We start from the raw sequence: 20276 nt of genomic DNA on the forward strand, positions 1-20276 counted from the left end.
TAAATGAAACCCACAAGCAACAGCAAATCGCTTTCTGACGTAACTTCAATAGGAACAAACTCATCGGCAGGGCGCGAGCAAACCGCGGCGCGGCAAACTGTGTGCCAGGCGGCCGCAAGTGACAAACGCAAGGGGCACAGCGAGCTGCTTTCCCTTATTGATCCGCAGCTCCATTTTCAAAAAGCCACATTTCAATTGTGGCAAAGTGACGCCAGAGTCACCGGCGGGCAGTCGCCGGTTAGAGTTCACATCCATTTAGGAACTTTTTGTGGAGATTGACTGGGTACTATGGTCATCACCGCAGAGAGTGGTTTGAGAACTGAGTGCATTTGAAGTGATTAACTGGCACTTTAAAAGTCTAGTTAGAATGATTTAGAATAACAATAACGTGTCGCTTAAAAAATAAAAAATAAACCTTTTCCTATTTGCTTGCTTCACCTTTCAGAAACGAGCTAAATAACACAATTCTGGAACACAGCCCTGTGTGACATCACAAAGGGCAATTGTACCACCCCTCCCAGCACAGCAGAGCAATGGTTCCTCCCTCGGACGCTGCATAGGAACCAGCTCCTTGGCGCAGGTTGAGGTTAAGAGATGATTCTATGATGTCGCTGTGACTTTGACCTCTGACCCCTGCAATCTGACGGACTCGTCTTCAGGGGCCAATGTGAACAATTTCGGCCAAATTAGGAGAAAATTGCCTCGATGCGCTCTGGAGATCATCGAATCAGGTTCGGGATAAGTCATGCGTGGGCAAATGATACATTTAAGAGGAGAAAAAAAGACAGTGGCTCTCACTGTGGCTTGTTTTGAGCGCAGGGGTTATAAAAGTTTGGGGGCATTTTAAGAAATCTGGAAACAAATAAAAGCTAGAACAGCAAAACGCACACCACACGCGAGCATTCACATGCAACAAGGGGAGAAAATGTAAACGTCTGTTTCTGTGGGGACCAGGACCTTTTGATGTGATGCCAGCGTGTAATCTGTGCACACACACGCACACACAAGCACACACACACACATACACACACACACACACACACACACACACTGCAGTGCTCTACAATGCTCTGCATCATAGTGGCTTGTCAACAGCTAGAGTTTCAAAGAATGTGTTTGTCTGCGCCAACCAGCTCCCTTTGTGCGTGTCTGCGTGTGTGCATGTATGTGTGTTTGCGCGCCCGCGCGCGTGTGTGCGAAAGAGGGAGAAAGTGAGAGAGACTCCCAGATCCCGCACCAGATGGCTAAATGTCAGTGAATACCACACTGACACGACTGCTCGCTCTCCCAAAACACAACCGCAACACACACACGCACACACACACACACGGCAACAGCGGCATCAACCAATTCAGGCCGGAGCCGCTGGCTGGGAAGCGGTCCTGATCCTGCGGTCGCGGGGGGGAGGGGCAGGAACGAGGGGCCATCGACTCCGACGTGCAGAGGTGCGTCGGAAGCTTTGATGAGCTGCCAAATTTCAACCAAGCAATCCGATTTCAAACAATCTGCCAATATTTGGTGGATTGATTTCAAAATAAAAGCACTTGCATGAAAGTAAGAGTCCTCAGACGTCCACCTGGAGCCTCTGCGTCCTGTTTAAAACCCTCTGAGGGAAGCAGGGTCTCCGACCTCGATGACGTGAGGCCTTTTAGCCGGTGAGTGCGCTTTGCTTTACTTCCTGGTGACGTCACAGCAGGCTTTTATGGATGTTTAAATATTGGTCGGAACACACGGCGGGTACACATTACACCCTGTTTGTCAAACCTAATTTGCCCCCGGACGTCTTCCACGCACTTTCGTTTGGCTTTGTTGCCATGGATTTGATGTTTGCCTGCGATATGCGTACGCTCACGCGCTCGCAAGCATACATCTGCATGTGTGTGTGTGCATGTGTGGGTGTGCACGCTCGTGCAAACAGCTCTGAGAACAGCAAACGTTACGACACATGGCTGCATGTCGGTTCTGGTTTGCCATTTTAACGTTAATGGTCGGAGGGCTCATCATGATATGACAACACAAACGACAAAAGCAAAAGGGAGATGAAGTTGCACTGTTATTGGTGGTGTCAGCAAGATTACTGTAGCTGCACTGAACAATGACACAAACACACACAGGTGCGTGCGCGCACGCACGCACACACACACACACACACACACACACACACACACACACACACACACGCTGAATAAACTAAAATGTAGGAAATATTTCACAAGCAGGCTTAGTTTTGCATCATAATTCACAACGAACCGACAACACAAAAAAAAACAACAGATTTTTCTTCACACTGTCAGTGTACATGTGTTGAGGATCTGTTGTTGCTAATTTGAAGAGCACATGGCAGAGATGCCACTCACTCCCGCTGATCACTTCAACACAGACTGCGAGCAGCCAAACTCCGTGATGATGCTGCCACCAAATAAAGAACAACTATTAATAACAGGAATAAATCATAGTAGGTCTGCATTTCCAAACTATGCCAAAAGAATACGGTCACAGGTGTTTTGGAGTGAACTGAGAAATACTCAAAATGAGGTGCTCTCGAATAAAATAGTTTGACTTATGTGTACTTTAAATCCATAACAAGATAGAAAATAGAATAAATGCAGAATGAGGCTGAGTGAGTTTAACGAGTGACACTCGAACACTTGGATGCTTAGGTGGACTATATGTGTCCAGGATGGACGGATGGATGGACGGATGGATTTTTCCGTCTCTCTCACTGGCTGCACGCTCCGTGGGAGCTGTAATGTGGGTCGATGTGAGGCCGATCTGGACGCTTTTAGCTGGGTAAAAATATCCCTTTCTTCAACTCTCACTCAATCGCTGCCTGTGTCTCACTTACCTTTACCGCGGAACACCTTGTCATTGAAGCGATCAAGAGAAAAACAGCTAAAGAACGTTTTGGGACTCTTTTAGGTGGAAAATGTGATCGATTCCAGGGACGCAATGAGAGAAACTTCACTGTTGTTGTATAAGCCTTGAGTTGATGTGATTTGACATGCCATGTATCACTAAACTATATAAATTGTAAAATTGTAATTTCACCCAAACAATCAAATCATAACTTGTTCTGGACTTTCAGAGGGGTGAACAAAATGGTCCAATAGCAACAGGACCTGGTCTTAAGCTTTTTTTGAAGGAGGCTAAAAATTCAAACATGTAGGCTGTAATTCTTCCCCTCTGAAACTCCAGGACGGCATAAATAGTCAGCAGAGCCTCCATCGACGAGTGAATAACGGGTGAGATTTTAATTCTGGGTGAACTATGCCTTTAAGGGCCCAATGCCAAGATCTTACATAAGTACTTCCATGAGTCAATATGCAAGTATAGTCTCAAAAATAAGTGGTTTGATGTATAGGTTTGGCACAGAGAGGAGACTGTGAAAAAAGAAAGCGACAATCTCCAGGGATTTGCTTTTGGGATTGGGATTTTGGGATTCTTGAACAAAATACACTTCCTCATACAAATTCTCTTTCTGATACGTGAAGAGGGTGCTTTGAAAAAAAAGTGCAATTAAAAAAAGGTCACAGGGTTTCTTTGGAAATCTTCCTGTCTTCATCGCCAATACGGGACCATTAGAAAGAAAGAGGGGCGGAGAGAGGCCAGAGGAAATGGCGTTGTAATGAATGTGGTGCCACAGCTGCTCTCATTTCGAGTCTTTCACTTTTATTAGACGGTGGACAAGAGCAAGAGAGTGGAGGACAGAGGGGAAGGGGACTGACGCAGGCCAGGAGCCGCGCTCGCCGCTTGTTATCTTCTTTTTCCTGCCAAGTCCGAATCAATTAGGCACCAAAGCAGTCGTTTCTCCCCTATTTTAATAGCCGTGGCAGCAATGAAAATAGTGAGTGTGGCATATTTTTGAAGTAACAATCAAAAGCCACAATGCACTAATTCGTTTTTTTTTTATTGTCCAGTGACTCAGAAAGAAGCTTTATGCTTCCTGTAAAAGCCACAGTCCATTATCTGCCGCGGCTTTGAGATGATAGAAAACATCAGAGCAGAAAAACAACAGCGCCACAAATCAATCCAAGGCAAATTGATTGAATCCGCAAATTTATTATTGATATAAGAAAATGTGCAGGACTGGAAAGAGAAGAAGAACAAGAGGAGCAGAGCACCAACAGAATTCTCTCTGGCCAAAACAGCCCTCGGTGTAAGTCCTGTTTGTTTAGTTGACTATTTTTTTTTTTTTTTAGTTGGGTGGGGGGGGATTTGTGCTAGACTGAAGCACCAAAGCGCTGCGGGGCTGAGCAGGAGTTGGCTCCAAAATATGGAACCAATGGAGCAAACACACACGCACACAAACAGCCTTGTGAAGTTGGAACTTTGGATTTGGAAAGCACCCATGTCTCCGACAAAAAATGGTCTCTGGGGGGTTTCCTTGCTTTCCTCTGGGAGATTAAAAAGGGGAACAGCAATTATAATTTTCGACATAATGACTCCCCAGACTCGAGCCGGCTTGGAGCCACTGCCGCTGCTGCTGCTGCTGCTGCTGCTGCAGAACCCTTGCAAGAGATTTTAGGCTTCGAGTAGATCAAACAACTCCTCCGTTCAAATGTGCAACACACTCGTTCAAGCTGCTGTTGACTGCAAGTATAAATAGCTCAGTCACATTACTCAGTTGATATTTGCACTTAAAAAAAACAAACAAAAAAAAAAAACAGCAAAGCACAGACGTGCAGATGTGCAACCTTATCCAGATGCGCAGCCGCTGCGTTCCACCGCGCACAATCCGGAGCACGCGCGCGCGCAAAAGCGTCACACGGCGCGCTCAAAAGCGTCACACGGCGCGCAAGAAAACACGGAGCGACATTGTTTAGATAAGTAAACGTAGATGGATGCTGATCGCTGCCGTCCGCCTATAAATAGACACTCCTAGCAACCGGCGGAGTAGCACCCAAAGGAACAGCGTGTTAACTTGATTCTCCACAGCAGAGACGTTGCTAGTGCTGGCGGGGGAGAAAAAAAAAAAAAAAGGTCCGGAGGCGCGTCAAAGACTAAGGAACAGATATCCAAGAAGATTTAGAGGCACGCGCTATTAATTAGGCATTAATAAGGTGCCACCGGTGGTCACGCTTGGCGACAAATAAAGATCCGAAAGACTGGCTGGAGGAGGATTTTGGCACCAGGAGGATTATGTATTCAGGAGGGAAGGTTAAATATGTTCACAGGAAATCAAGCGTGTTTGTTCAAAGGGGAATTAATTGATGGCTGGCGTGCGTTCCTCAGTGTCTGGGGGGGAAAAGAGAAAGGTCAACAACACAGGGACGCTTGAGACGTGAACCTTTATGACGGCTCTAAAATTCAGCGCATTACATATTAAAGGTGCCGTACTGTGTAAAATGAACTTCATAAATGTTTTCAAGCCAGCTGGTGAACAGCCCACTAAAAAAGTCCGTCCGTTAGTTCCTTTGGTTGCTTCGCTTTTCAGAAGGTTGCGGCCCTTTGCGATGTCACAGGGGGCGCTGATGCCTGGTAACGTCCTTTCCAGCTCAGTAACGAGCCGGGCCTTCAACCATCCTTCAGCTTCATCAGCAAGCTAAAAACCTGGCGTTTCTGCAGGAGGCTGTAAACAGAGGGCTAAGTATCCTTCATTTGAAGGGTTTTGCATTTTTGTTTGTTTTTATTGGATAAGAACTATGTTGAAAAAGAAGATCTGAAAATGAGCAATACAAAGGATCGTAGTAATTTTAAATTGACTGCAGTCTATTAAGTGGAGTTGATCAGTGTCTGAGGGGAACCGAGGCGAGGAAGCATCCCGGTGACACAGCGACCCTTTAAAGCACTCCACCAACATCTGATTAAAACCCTCGGCTGGAGAGCGCGAGAGCTCTTAATATGAGGACACGTTACAGGAAACGATAGTTTGAAATCTAACACCTGACTCTGAACATTGCCGGCGCCCACACGCCTCTTTCAGCGCATCGCATCCCAAACCCGTCCCGCATCGATCCACTTTGTCGTACTCAAAAACACAAAGACGAGTACAAGACAAAAATAAAGAAAGAAAAAACCTCCTTCCTGACGGTAACACAGGAAGGAGCCAGAGTGGGCTTGCGGCTTGTGATTGGCTCCATTAACCTCTGAAAGGTGATTTATCGACCGCAGCTGCTGCTCTAACATGCTTACTTCATCTGCGCCACTTCATTTGACACTCACCAACCCCGTCAGCTGCCTGTGATAATGGGTGCGCGGTGGCGGCAGGGGGGCGGGAAAAATGGCAGTCACGGCCAACAGGCCCGGGCGGCCTCGGTCGTGGTCGGCGGCGGGAGGGCGGGCGGAAGTGCGCGGCGCTCTCGCCTCTCCATCAGTCAGTGACTAATCAGGCGCATTGATCAAGTAATCGCTTGATTATGACATCATTACTCTGTCAATGCCAGAGCGTCCGTATTGATCAGATCGGATGGCGGTCGGAGGGAAGAGCTGAATCAGGGAGATTAAAAAACGGGGAATGAGGAGGAGAGCACAGAAGTTGAATTTAGGAGAAAAAAAAAAAACAAGCGTCTCTTAAAAAGCTCCAATAAAGTTTTGCTACAGCGGCGCAACAAATTTCTCCTCCTTTGACTTGGTCGCACTTTTGGTTCCTGCGCCTCCTCCTTTCTCCTGGAACCAAGGACGGATGAGGAGCATCGCTACGGTTACCATAACCATGACAACCCTCTCCCCGCTGCTATTATTGGGCTTGTCGTCAAGGAGACGGAGCGGCGCATTATGGGATGCGGGACCGAAATAGCAGCCGTGTACCGAAAGCGATACGACGCATCATCTGCTATTACATAAGAAAAGACTCCTGCAAAATCCAGCGGGAGGGTGTTTTTTGGAGGGATGGGGGAGGGGCTCCCTACCGTGTCGATTGCGAAACTCGGGTCAGAGGTCGGAGGTAAAGGTAAAGGTAAGGTAAACGACAGTGCAGCGATCCGCAGAGACCGTGCAAGAAAAAAAAAAACTTTGTGCAAACTTTTGTTTTTTTTCCTGTAAATGATAAATCTCTGCAAAAGGGGAAGATTAAAAAAAAAAAAAAAAAAAGAAAGGTAGATATAAATACAAATCTGTCTAAAATCAAAAGCGACTGCACATAGTGAAGGAACAGAATAACAAATAGCCGCAGCAGCCGTAAAGGCAGCAAGGTGACACATATTTGAGACTTAGCTCAGGGGGTTTAGGATGGGCCACATTAGAGCAGCTATTTAAAACCCTCCTGTGGCTCCGGCTCACATTATACTTAATGAGGGGATTGTAGCGCCAGAACGGAAAGGTGACACCGGAACGCATTACTTTTAATAGCGTCAAAGTAAATGTTTCTTACGGCAAGACAACACGACGTCGGGAACATAGTAGAATTCTTCCCCGAAAAGGGAAAAAAATATATTTACCTGTCACTCTATTAAGACGCAGTAAAATGGGAAAAAATGTAATAATGTCCTATAAAAGTCCTGTATTATACATTCATTGTATCTTATTTTTCTTCCCTGAAGATTATTGAACGTTATTCTTTACTGTGACCGGCCACGTGTACATCGGAGACAGCGCGAGGGTCTGCAGGCGGTTTCCTTCTCCTTCCTCATTGGTCGGTTTGTTTTATCTTCCACAGTTTTCAGCACATCACAAGCACCGTGACAAATAACGCACATGCTGAATCTGTGTGTATTTTTGCCTCCCTGCATTCTGCCTGTCACAGCGCCGTAAAACTAAGTCGCCACAGCTGCAGCGGCGTCTATCGGCGTGTGTGTGCCAAGACGACGTGCGGTGTGCTGTTTCACATCAACAGCGAATAGCAGCGATATTTGGCCCCCAGTGCTGACAGACGATGAATGACAGTGATCTAAGGATGCGTTTAAGGACTTCTGCACGGGCTCTCATTCCCCCGCTTATCAGATGTCAGCAGAAACCGGTTCCCCGGGGCGACTTTGGGTCCAGATATTTTTGAATTTTCGCATTGAACCAAAGCGTTTGGGCCTTGAAAGCGCCAAGGGTCAGTCAGGACTGAGTGTGCAGATGGAAAGAGACTACTGATACCAAGGGCCACAGCCGGAGTGCAGTATGTACACTGTCAGGCAGTGTGGGAATAAATACAATGCGAGGGATTAGTTCAACATGAGAGTACGTAAAAAATTGTATCTCACACAACAACAACAGAGCAGCAGTGGAAATCTGTCGTCTGACTTTCCCTTCCAGGACCTGCAGACTAAATTGACACAAGTCCTCAAAGGTGAATACCAGCAAATCACCATCAAACAAGTGTTCGATATTTTGGTTCAATTAAAAAAAAAAAAAAAAATCATAAATCTTCTTCGCATAGCTGGAAGATTCCTGGAGATTATGTTTACCCCCTTTTTCATCCGGTGCCTGCGTCCTTTATCATGAAAGGCCTCCCGTGTGGAGCCTGAGTGGCGTCGCTCCCTGGAAACGGGATCGCAGCCTCCCGACAGAACTCCGCTCGGCACGGCGGCGGCAGCGAAAGTGAGTGAGTGGGTGACGGACAGATTAAGATGAAAACAGCTGTCTCCCTGCAGCCCTGTTTACTCTCCCTCTGACTCATGTACCTGCGCCGACACTATCATCGCTGGGAAATCACTGCGCGTGCGTGTGTGAGTGTGTGTGCGGTAGTCAGGCAGCGGAAAAGAAACACGGACTGAGAACGTCACACACACACACACACACATATCTGAAGGCCGTCGTGCAGTGAAAGCTCCCCGCTGATGAGGGCCGTTTCCTCGAGAGACGGGACGGAGGGATGACAGAGTGACAGATGTCGCAGCCGCCTCGCGGAGGGATTAGCGACCCCCTCACACTAATTCACTGGCACACATCCGTACTGAATGCAATCACGTTGATTTACGGCCCTGCGATTGACCCTCTCGCACCAAATGTCCGCCGGGATTGGCCGCCACCTCCTCCTCATCCTCCTCCTCCTCCTCCTCCTCCTCCCTACTCCAGCGCCATGAGATGAGGCCGTAGTGAGGACACACGGACGGGGGATTTGTGTTAACACAGTACGGCAACTTTGACGCATCCCCACCAGGCTGGCCGCAAGCCCTCGGGACGAATGGCCAGATATTTGGAATCTGGCAAAATGTTGCACCATTTGGATAATTAGTTTCTACCTAGTTTAGGATTCAAGTTGACCAGCAAGCAAAGAGGCTTTGACTTCCTCGAGTGATGCAATCGTCTTGAGGAAAAACTGTTTTTGTCCTCGTCCCGCACATATATAACCTTAATATATAAAACCAAGTGCTTTTATTTTGATTCAAACTCTTTGGTCAAACTAACTGAAGACTTTTTTTGACTCAGTGCAGCATGAGAAACTCACTGCAGCAAAACTAGAAACCTCTTAGAGCTTCAGCTAGCCTCATTTCCCTTTCTTAACAAACACCAAACACGGTTGTACAACACCGGCAGGGGGCACTGGAGGGGGAACAAAACACGGCAGACAGCCCATGAGCCAAGGCGTTGGAACCATCACCCGCTTGAACAACCTGCATCCGCCGATCTACTCACCAGGTTGGAGTTGGTGGCGTTGGAGTCGTCCTCGGGGAAGGGGATGTAGACGGCTAAGGCCACGCAGTTGGCGAAGATGGTCATCAGGATGATGATCTCGAACGGTCTGACAGGAGCGTTGAGGAACAAACTTGAAACAGACACGGCAGAGCAGGACTTGGACTCGGGCTGACAGGGCAGGACGAGTCGGGGTATTATTGATTTGCACCTTTTTCTGACGATTCGGGGCCCGTTTTGATGAGAGGGCAAAACATGAGTTTCAGCTCGAGGCTCGATCCCCTTTTGGGCGTCCCGCTTAGCCCTCTCTTTACTAGCGCGCTAATGTTCAGGTGGCGCTTCCGCATTCTTGTGCAGAATGATCAAGTGTTAGCAGACGGTGTTTTTGTTCTTTGGGGTTTTTTCTTCGCAGCCTTCTATGATGACACAACAGAAAGACGCCAACTAGGCCGCGCAAGCTAACTTGTGGACTCAGATGACTACAGAACGTCTGCCTGTTTTGCAGGTCCTTTGAACGGAAAAAAAAGGGTCAGTGAACACGCCGTCACATGGGCAGAGGTGCTTAAACCGTGCGGCAGCAGAGATGAAAGAGCCCCACTTTGCCTTTTCGTTGGACAATGAGATCTCGTGGGTCACTCGGGAACCTCTTTGAGCATGCCGGTCGGGGGGGTAGGGGGCGGGGCCTGCTTTCGAGAGACACAGCACATGTCCAAATATGGGTGTGAGTGGTGGCAATGAGCGGGCCCGTCGCGTGGAGGACAGGACGCGGGCGGAGAAGGAGCCAGCGTTTGGGAGGGGAGGACGGGAGAGTTTTTTTTGTATGGAACGGTCCTTGAGAGGGGAGTGACCTCATTATTTTTGGCCTCGGTGACAGAGAGAGAGAGAGAGAGAGAGAGAGAGAGAGTGAGAGAGAGATGGAGGGAGGGAGAGAGAGACACAGATGGAGAACTGGAGGAGAGAGAGGGAGGGGAGAATGCGAAGGAGAGATAAAGGAGGTCTGCTTTTTATCAACACAATTGCTAAGTGCCGCCGCTGTCACCTCCCTCCACCCCCCGTTTGGCTCCGTCCTCGTCTCTCCGCCACTCCTCCGCTCTTCCCTCTCTCCTCGCCCTGTTGTCAAACAGCAGGTCCCACCTCAGCGCAGACAGCAGCGGAGATTCGGCCAGAGTGAACAAAACGCAAAAGTTCGAGTCGGGCGGGGCGAGTTTGATCTCTTTTCCCTTTTCAGAGGGCGCAAGTGCACGCAGCTCCTCGATATCAACCCTTTGTGATGTCACAAAAGGCATCTGAACCTCATCTGACCCACGATTTGTTGGTTGGCACGGTTGAAACATGTTGTTTTCTCAGAATCAGAATAGAATAGCCTTTATTGTCAGTGTAGCAGAAGATACAATGAAATTGTTTTGTTCTCCTTCCAGAGAAGTAGAAGTTCAAACAAAGCATCAGGTTTATGATGTTAACAGAGGATAACCTTATTTCTTTCATTTTTTGAACTCTTCATCATTCCAGGCTGCTCAACTTTCAGACAGGAGCAATGCCTCTTGTTGGATCCAATGTTTTTTTGTTTTTTTTTTAAGTATTTCTCCATTTTCACAGCCTGAAGTTCAGTACAGTACAGTACAGTCTGGTGCTTTTAAAGTGTTAACTGTGCCAAAATAAAGTGCACTCCGAGCTTTGCGGGGGAGAAATGGAAGGTTTGCGTGTGGGGACGCCGTTAAAATTGTCTCGACAAATGAGTGATCAAGCCGCAATTTGAATGAGATGCAAAAACCCCAACTTCCGTAGCCGTTTAGAGCCTGCAGCCACTGTGGCAATCGCGCTGCGGGTCTGCAATCCACTGCGGAGCCGGAATGGTCCAGAGGGAAAAAAAGAGAAAAGAAAAACAAAAAGCCCTTGGCGGAGTGCAAAAGGCGGAAAGGGGGGGGGGGGATAAGTCGTTTTATGGTCAGATTTGTGATTTGTTTGTGTTTGTATTAAGGGCTGACCCTTCCACATCGATAACCGCAAGACCCTTTAGCTCCGTCATCCTGGGACCGTAATGCATCAAAGCTAATCACTCACCCCTGTACAGGGGACTCATTAAAACACTCTCCAGACGTGCGACGACCCGCAGAAAAAAAAGAAAAGAAAAAACAAGGGAGCCTGTGGCTCATTTCAGGTCCCTCGTCTATAATTTATTAAAAATATATATATTTATTTATATATATATTTAAATATATATATATATATATATATATATGTATATAACCCCAAAGGTCTGCCAACGTCAACATGATTATAAAGCCACTGCTCGCTGAGCTGCAGAGAGAAAAAACAACGCTGGGATGATATTTGCCTGGGTTAAATTCAAACAGCCAATTAAATTAGTGCTCCTGCTGTACAGTAATCGGCCGTAACAAGAGCAAATGATTCCATTTTGAACAGCGAAGGCATGAAAATCTTTGCCAGAAAAAAGGTGATCTGAAGTGCTTTTTGTTGTTGTTGGGCAAAGATTCAAACCCACAGACTCACGTCTATACAGCTCATTGAACGCATTGCTGACTGTGCACCGGGACGCCACTATTCTCCAGGGACTGACGCAAACTGCCTCACACTAAATGTTAATGTCGCAGCAAGAAAACAGGGACGTGCATCATCCCTGCCGTTGTTATCTGGGAGAGTAGGAGGTGAGAAAACATGCAAATTTGCAAAACCTCCCCGGGGACCCAATGTAATATATAAGCTTTCAGCATTTAAACAGGGTTTTTTTTTTCCCGGGTACGAGAACTGAGCGACACCTTTTCAAATGTGCCACTTAGCGTGATTTCACGTGGCGAGCCCAGCAGTTAGGCATATATGAGGGGGGGGGGGGGGCCCACCGCCACTCTTCCCTCGTCTCCCCCCGTCTCCGACCTCGTGGTGCCCAGGTAATGCCTGAGCGCTGTAATTACGCGGCGTTTCGAGAGCGTGTGTTAGCGTGCAGATGGGTCCCGCTGACCTGTTGAGTCGCGAGCGAGCAGGCGAGCGGCGGCAACAGCTGTTGCCATGGCAACAGAGGAGGGGAGGGCAAAATAGAGGGAGATTTTTCGTAATCGGAGCATCTCATCTGAGGTGCAAAGTCACCCACTGGAACAGGAAGTCACTGCAGAAATGAAGGACGGAGCCACTGAGAGGGTCTTTTTTTGGGGGAGGAAAAAAAACTGCAGCGCTTCACTTTTTCTGTCTTCATCCCTTCATCAACTTCCTCCTCCCTCTCCGAGTTCCCTGCCGTCCAAAATCTCCCCCTCTGTGAAGTCTTTCCTTCTATCTGTCCGAGCCCCCCCCCCCCCCCCTCTCGCCCTCCTCTCTCTCGCCACCCTTGCTCCATGGCTTCTGAAAGATGCCAGGAATTGTGGGTAACGATCTGAGCGCTGATCCGTCATTGGACCAGGCCGTCCCGGAGACCTCGAGGGATTCTGCTGGCCCTCTTCTTCCATTAGTTTTTCTCTTAGGTTTTCTAATAGCAAGCAAGAGGAGTAAAGGGAGGTGCCCGGAGGGTGGGGGAGGGGGGGGTCCCGGGGTCTGCGGCGGACAATTTGATCTGTGGTAATTGCTTTTAACACAGCGGCGAGGAGATTTGTTTGCAACCCTCGGATGTTCGGCACAGTGGAAAAATTACACCATGTGCCAAAGTCACAGCTGAAAAGCCACCTGAAAAATAGTTTTAATAACATGAAAAAAAAGTCCAGCTTTGGCTAAATATTAACAATAACATTGCGGTTGGTCATTTGTAGAGAGAAATAAAAGCAAACAGCGGTTTTGCGGTGTGTCTCGCACAACTTCTTTTTTTTCGTGTTTTTGCTGGAACATGACAAATACGGACGGGACGGCAACAAACTGGAATAACTCGGTAGTTCTCTTGTGAAATATTACATTTTGCTGTTGTGACACTGAGGGGGAATTTGTCTTTTATCCTGTTGCCTCCAAAGAGGGAATATTTATTGCGAATTAAATTCTTAGTGAATTTTCCCCTTCATGTAATTCTATTTTAAATACACACGCCGTTGCACTCCCTCTCCTCCCCCTCCCCTCCTGCCCCTCCTCCTCCTCACTGCTCGCTGCTGACCCCTTCCCCTGCCTCCTCCCCCTCCCTACCCATGTTCATTACTTGTCCTCCCCTTTGCGGCTGCTCCATCATTTTTCTTGTTTACTTGCTGCTCAATCCCGCCCCTCCATCCTCACCCTCTCCTCAGCTCCATCATCCCCCCCTGCTGACATTCACGCCTCCTCCTCACCCCACCTCCCCGCCCCCACCTCCTCCCACTCAGGACCATGTGTGATGATGCTCTTGCCCAGCTCACACCCCTGTGCACGATTCCCCTATTATGGATTTCTTTTCCCCCACCGTGACTCTGATAACTCCTGTCCTGTCAACCTCACCCTGAGGGAAAAGCAAAGTCATTACGTTAGGCTCCCTGTCTCTTCCAAAAGAGAGAGTGAGAGAGGGGGGGTGGTAAAGGAGAAAAGAACGAGGGGGTGTCAGACCAGGAATAAAGGGATTTGGATGGACAGAGAGAGGGCGAGGCAAATGACAAATGGTCGAGGGAAGGAGGAGGAGAAGGAGGAGGAGGAGGAGGATCCGAGGCCCCATGGACCCGCGGGAGCGAGGATGAGCGCCGCGGCCGGAGAGAGAGAGGTGTGAAGGAGGGATGAAAATTACACAATTTGTTTCGTCTCTCCCCCCTGCGAGAAAAGGGAAGGCTGATGAAAGAACGGCAGAGGAGAAGGACAAAGCGAGGAGCGTGAACGGAGGGAGGAAGTGCGATGTGCTCCTAAGCTGTTTACGCCCCTCCTCTCTCTCCTCGCTGCCGTAATTCCATTTGTTTGCTACTTGCATCAGTGTCATGGCAGTTGCAGTGGAAGCATGGAGAGCAACAGAACAGCCGTCCTGCACGGGACGCCCAGAAAAAAAATCTGCACATTGTTGTTGTGTTTTCGCCCGCTCAGTATTAATGCATCTCAGAGTTCTCTGAGAGTTTTTGATGGCACATTGTAGTTTCTAACGTTTCAATAACAGCCATTTTGGCCGTGAGACGACTGTATATTAGGGTCTCTGCCTTTTATTCTATAAGATGCCAGACACTGTACATCCATCCAGCCCAGAGACAATGAAAAGAGGAGCTAAGATTTGTATGTGGTTAAATAAAAACGTTTGGTCGATCACATTCAAGCGGAAAACCTGTTGAACTTTAACTGCCGTCCTTCCTCCCCATTTGAACGCCAAATTACATCTTTTTTTTTTGATAAAAACACCTCGGAGGCTTCCCGTTTATCTCCATCATCTTTCTTTCCCCCCTGCGTTCCAGCTAGGGGCGAGGAGGCAGCAGCTCTCTCCTGCTCTTGTCGCAACTAATGGAAAGAGGATTAGTTCCTGAAATCTGATACAGTTTTAAGATGACTGAGACGGCTGGAAGGATGGAAGAGGAGGAGGAGGAGGGAAGGAAGGAAGAAGATCTCAGAGTTGGAATCTGAGTGCGTGATGAGAGCAGATCCTGGCGTAGTGTCTGTCTGGGTGTGCCCGCCTGACAGCGCATTTCGTATTAAGGGCACTGTCAGGCAGGCTGACTTCAAAAATGGCGGTGCAAGATGGCAGCTAACTAGGAGCAAGATCCTTGCTCTGTATATTCTCATATACATGAGAACCATTGTAAGGGTAGGAAAACCAAACTTTCATTGTACTGCGAGTACACACTTTAATTTATGTATTTTTGGCCAGTTTGTTGGGCTTTTACCCATATAAAAATTAATTTTATATAAAAATGAAGTCAAATTTTACGCACTGGCCCTTTAAGGGTGGGACATATGAGCGTGCAGAAAAACCAGGACGAAGGATACTTCCACTCCACGATGCTGATGCAGGCCCGGCGAATGGGGTTCTTCAGCGTGAGGCACAGCAGCGCCCGCGGCGGCCGCGTGGCCGTCGTCGTCGTCTGCTTCTTGGGCTTGGACGTGTAGTGCTGCCTCTTCCGCTGCGTGGAGCTGGCCGTGGAGATGGGCCCGCCCCCTCCTGAGCCGTGCCCCGCCCCTGCGCTCGCCCCGGCGTTGCCCATAATCTTGGCCTGCCGCGCCGCGTCGATGGCCGCCTGCCAGCTCAGGGCCGCCCCGGCTGTGGGGATGTGCTCCGGAGCCAGGCCCACCACGCCCACCACCCCGTGGTTGACCCCGCCCCCTCCTCCATCGCCACTGCCGCCACCGCCGCCGTGCTCATTGGTCAGGCCGGGGGGAGGAGGAGGAGGCCTAGGGAGGGGCGGAGGGGGGGAGTAGTCGGAGCCTGGAGAGAGAGAGAGAGAAGGAAATCAGCTCTAAAAGAAAAATAAATTGACCGTCAACAAGCTCTCAAATCACCTCCCGACGCCGGCGAGTGAATCATCGGCCGACTTAAGAGGACACGATGCCTCTCTGCTCTGTGGCTTTCACACAGAAAGATCACTTCAGAGGCTTCCGGGCGGTTTTACGCTGTCGACGTATCGGCGGGCGAGCGCTGCACGTTTTCAGACGCTGACGAATCTCCCCGGTGGGACCACGGCGATGACTAACGCCGACCCATCTGTCAGTCAAGTGCAATGGAGCCGTGTGTGCGTCGTTTAGTGTCTCAGCATATTGAGCGCGCCGTGCAGTCCGCTTAGTTTGTGTCAACACAAACAAGGCCCGTAATGGGACAAACTACTGAACACAAGCCATAAACGTACAAGCAAAGAAAAATGTATTATTCAGCAATAAAACATCTCTCAAAGGATCGCTTCATTCAAAATGTGGCCAGATATGCTTTCAATTCAATAGTGGAGGTTGAGGTTTTGACGCGGTACATTTTCCTGAGCTGTATTTCCACAGAAATCCATAAAAAAGGAGAAAAAGAATAGCAAGCGAATTATAATAATCTCAGGAAAAGATTACAACATCTGTGTCAGCCAGACAAATTGCAGGATGGAGACTAAATGACTAAAAGTGGTGTAACAGAGAGTGTAACACACGCTGCCTTCTTAGCGTGATTAGAGGAAGGTCCAGCAGCCACAACCTCCCATGTCCCGCTCACGTCTCAACTCAGATTTCATAATCGCCCTCCTTCCTCTCCTCTTTTCTTCTCTGCTCCATGCGTCTCTCTTAATGGACAGTGTGTTTCTGGAACTAAATAGCTGGATAGAAATGAGCAGAGTAGGAATGCTTCAAAACTACTGCAGGTGTGTTTTGAAAGCAACATGTATTCATTCTCCAATTAAGTTCATAAAACCCCAGAAAATTGCATATTTAGCCCTTTGTTTACAGCCTCCTGCAAAAAAGAACATTAAACTTTAACTTCCTGTTAATCCCGATGCCTTGTTTGTTGGACCTTGTACTTGTTTGGAAGGGGAGAGAAAGGAGCCAATGGTACCAAAATCCCTTCCGATGTCACAAATGGCATTTCTTAATGACTTTTAGACTCATTTTGAGACGGGCAAAAAAACAACGCATGCAGTGTATTATGCATATACTTATCTTATTACAACACTGACAAAGTGGATTGTGCTCAATATAGAACCTTGAAGTAAAAAGTAAGTTGTGCCCGTTGCTATGAAAAGCATTAGGATGCAGTTTTGCAGCTCACTGAAAGTCAGACCTGTCATATCTGCATCTGAAATGATCCTCAAAATATTCTGGTCCTTTATCACATTAAACCAAGCACTATTAGTATGTCAGTTTCAAAAATCCTCCAAACGTGAAGTTACTTTCAGGGGGCAGGGGAAGGTGGGAATAAAACCTTTAAAAACCCACTTAAGTTAATCCAACCTGCGCCTGCGTTACAACCGAGATAAGGCGGCTGAAAGGGAGAGAAAAGGGAAAAATGGGAGTGTGCTGGGGTTAGAGGGAGAGGAGGCGGAGGGAGATAGACTTATCCTGTGTGCTTAGTACGATTACAGACTGGTTACAATATCCGCCTAAATCCCATCCCTCCCCCCTCCCTCCGGAGTGTCGCATCTCCACGTCTGGAGTGGCAGGGGAAGACGGCCCGGGAGGAAAATTAAATCAGATCGCTGGAAGTTGAAGCAGCATCAGACACACACACACACACACACACACACACACACACACACACACACACACAGTCACACACCTGGGTTATTAAAGTACAGCAGGCCAGATCAAGCCCTGTTCAGCTAAGCGATGCCACAATAATCAACAGAGGTGAAACCTTCACATTTCCCTTATTGCTGGAGTTAAACCCTAAGATGTAACTGCCAAAATAAGTTCCATACAGGAGTGGCATCAGGATTTCAGCACCAGTGACGTACGAAATCTGATTCTGCACCTATGACTCCCACAAAAAGACAAAAAAATGCTTTGGTTTTTAACTAGGATAGAAAGTCATTATAATCCTGACTTTAGCCTCAGAACAAATGAATAGATGTGTCTCTAGAGTTGTGCGCCGCACGGTGGCCAAGGAGCTTTTCTTTACATTCAACAGCAGTGAAGTCACCTATGAGAAGCAGCTGTGCCTTATGGGGAGAAAAAAAAGAACTTTGCGGCTTCAGAACTGGAGCATGACGCCATTTGGATGGAGATGAAATTTTCCTATTTCTTTTTTCTCTCTCTCAAGTTTAAAAGGGTTCCTGCAATTTTTTGTTGTTGTTTTTTTTTAAAGGCAAGGCAGTTTGTGCAGACAGGGCCCCCCGTGCCCTGGGACACCTCTCGCACTTTGTAACACAACAGTGCAGCACGGCAAGGGATTATGGGGTCTCTCGCACACTAACGAACGCTGCGCGCTTTAAACCTCTCACCATATTGTCGTCGATTGTGGCGTGATCGGTTTAACTCTCTGTGCATGCCGCTCTCACTGACTGTGTTTTTGCGCGTGCCTGTGTGTGTGTGTGTGTGTGTGTGTGTTTTTGGATGGGAGAATGTGAAAATGCAGGGCTGCACGAGCGCGGGGTGTGAGGATTAAGGCAAGAGGAAAAACTCATTAATCTGTCTGGATCGCATGTCTGTCTGTGTTCCTGCATCGCTGCATATGGACTCTCATGTTCGCCTCTGTGTGCATGTGCGCATGTGTGCGTGCGTGTGTATTACATGATGAGCTGTGAGCTGATATTAGTGACCGTAATTCCATTAGCGGCAGTGTCAAGAGAGAAATCAAACGGAGCGTTGTGGGAACTTGATCCTGACATGAGAGGATAAAGGGATGAAGGATGAAGGATGAGGGACGAGGAAGAAGACGGGATCGTGAGAGAAGAAACTTCAATTCTAAAGGAAGGAACTAAAGGGGGTGAGAGTTTGAGGGGCAAGAGGAACAGATTAAAATCTGAAAGAAGGAAAAAAGGGAAGGAAAACAGACAGAAGGTGGGTCCACTTGATGATGAGTGACAGATTTGATGTTGCAATTCATCCATCATCCATCATTTGACTTCACAGAATGAAAATATTTCATACCGTTGTGTGCGGTTTGCACCGTACGGATTCTGGTGTAGACAAACCAGGAAATACGTTTCCCAGCATGCACTGCAGCACTTGGGCCTTCGAGCACCACTTTAATCCGTGTTTACGTTCAATGCAGCGAAATAAAATTGTAGCAGTAAACTCAATTTATTGGGTTTTACTCTCAACGTCGCTGCTGCTCACTGCATGCCCCTCGTTCTTTTTCCAGCTTTGCATTTTTCCTTTTTTGTTTTTATTTATGTATGGATTTATCTTTCTTTTATTTATTTTTACATGCTGTTCCACGCAGGATTGAAAGTGTGACAGGCAGCTGAGGAGTGACTGAGCTGCTGGGAGTGAACTGGAAGTGAACTCGACTGCGCCGAACCCCAAAGTGCGAAGTGAAGTGCGACGCGTAATGAGGCGCGATACGGACCTCAAGTTGGCGGAGCCGTTATCTCCCCCTAAATGATAAAGAGCGGAGGGCGATGCTATCTATCGCTGCCGTTCTGCGCACTCTGCCGCGTCGCATCGCCGCCGCCGTCGCAAAATACTTCTGTTTGACATCAAAAACAAAACAAAAAATAATACAAAACACCAGCTTCCATCCAGATGTCAGCAGCCTGGAGCACTTTTCAGGCTTTAATGGACTTTTCCGAACTTGTGTAGTAATGTTGCATGTTGTTTATTCCTGGATTCGTTTTTGTTTTTTTCCATTTTCCCCGTACAGCATGGATCTATTTGTGTGGTTGCACAGCGATGATGCAACAACAGAGTGATGATGACACACAAATTAAAGTGGGAGGGGCTCTTACATTAACACAAACACACACACACACACACACACACACACACAGATAGATCATCTTCCTGTCCATTTCCTCCTCCTTCTGCTGCTGCTCCCTTTCACCTATTAGCGCTCATCCACCTTCAACACCACCGCTCCCCCCCCGCCCCCCCCTCCCTCTAATCTATACAGCTGTCACTCCCTCCATTGGCTCTCCGGCGATGGACAAGTTCATTTTCGGCAGCACGGCCCTTCCTCCTTCCCCCCATCAATCCACTGCCGCCTCCCTTCATTTCTCTCCATATCTCCTGCTCCACTGCCCCCACACCCACCCCCACCTCCTTCCATCACCCCCCCTCCCGCTCCCCCCGTCGCCTGCAAAACGCTGACGCAGACTCCCTCCATCCGTGGAGGCACTAGATGATCATCAGGTCTTAGTCAGCTTATAAAACATGGGAGAGCGCAGACGTGAGGACAGTTTCGACCCCTTCTTCCTGACAGTGTAATCCCCTGAACTTTGGATTCTGTTGTTTTTTCAGAACATAAGACCTCACGTCTGCATGCAATTTCCAGAAAACATCAACCT

The 20276-nt window shown here is 48.1% G+C and overlaps 1 protein-coding gene across 1 annotated transcript in view; it reads right to left on the bottom strand.

Moving 5' to 3' along the window:
- cacna1c (calcium channel, voltage-dependent, L type, alpha 1C subunit) overlaps positions 1-20276 on the bottom strand; it is a 142268-nt gene that overhangs the window by 76784 nt on the left and 45208 nt on the right. The window contains exons 2-3 of the mRNA XM_076030142.1: positions 15352-15787; positions 9502-9607 (exon numbers count right to left, since the gene is read on the bottom strand). Of these exons, the coding sequence (XP_075886257.1) occupies positions 9502-9607; positions 15352-15787 (542 nt within the window). The remainder of the gene's footprint in view (positions 1-9501; positions 9608-15351; positions 15788-20276) is intronic.

Source organism: Nelusetta ayraudi, unplaced genomic scaffold (genome assembly GCF_046127955.1).
Source record: "Nelusetta ayraudi isolate G7.1 ecotype Tasmania unplaced genomic scaffold, CSIRO-AGI_Nayr_v1 ptg000027l, whole genome shotgun sequence".
Taxonomy (NCBI): domain Eukaryota; kingdom Metazoa; phylum Chordata; class Actinopteri; order Tetraodontiformes; family Monacanthidae; genus Nelusetta; species Nelusetta ayraudi.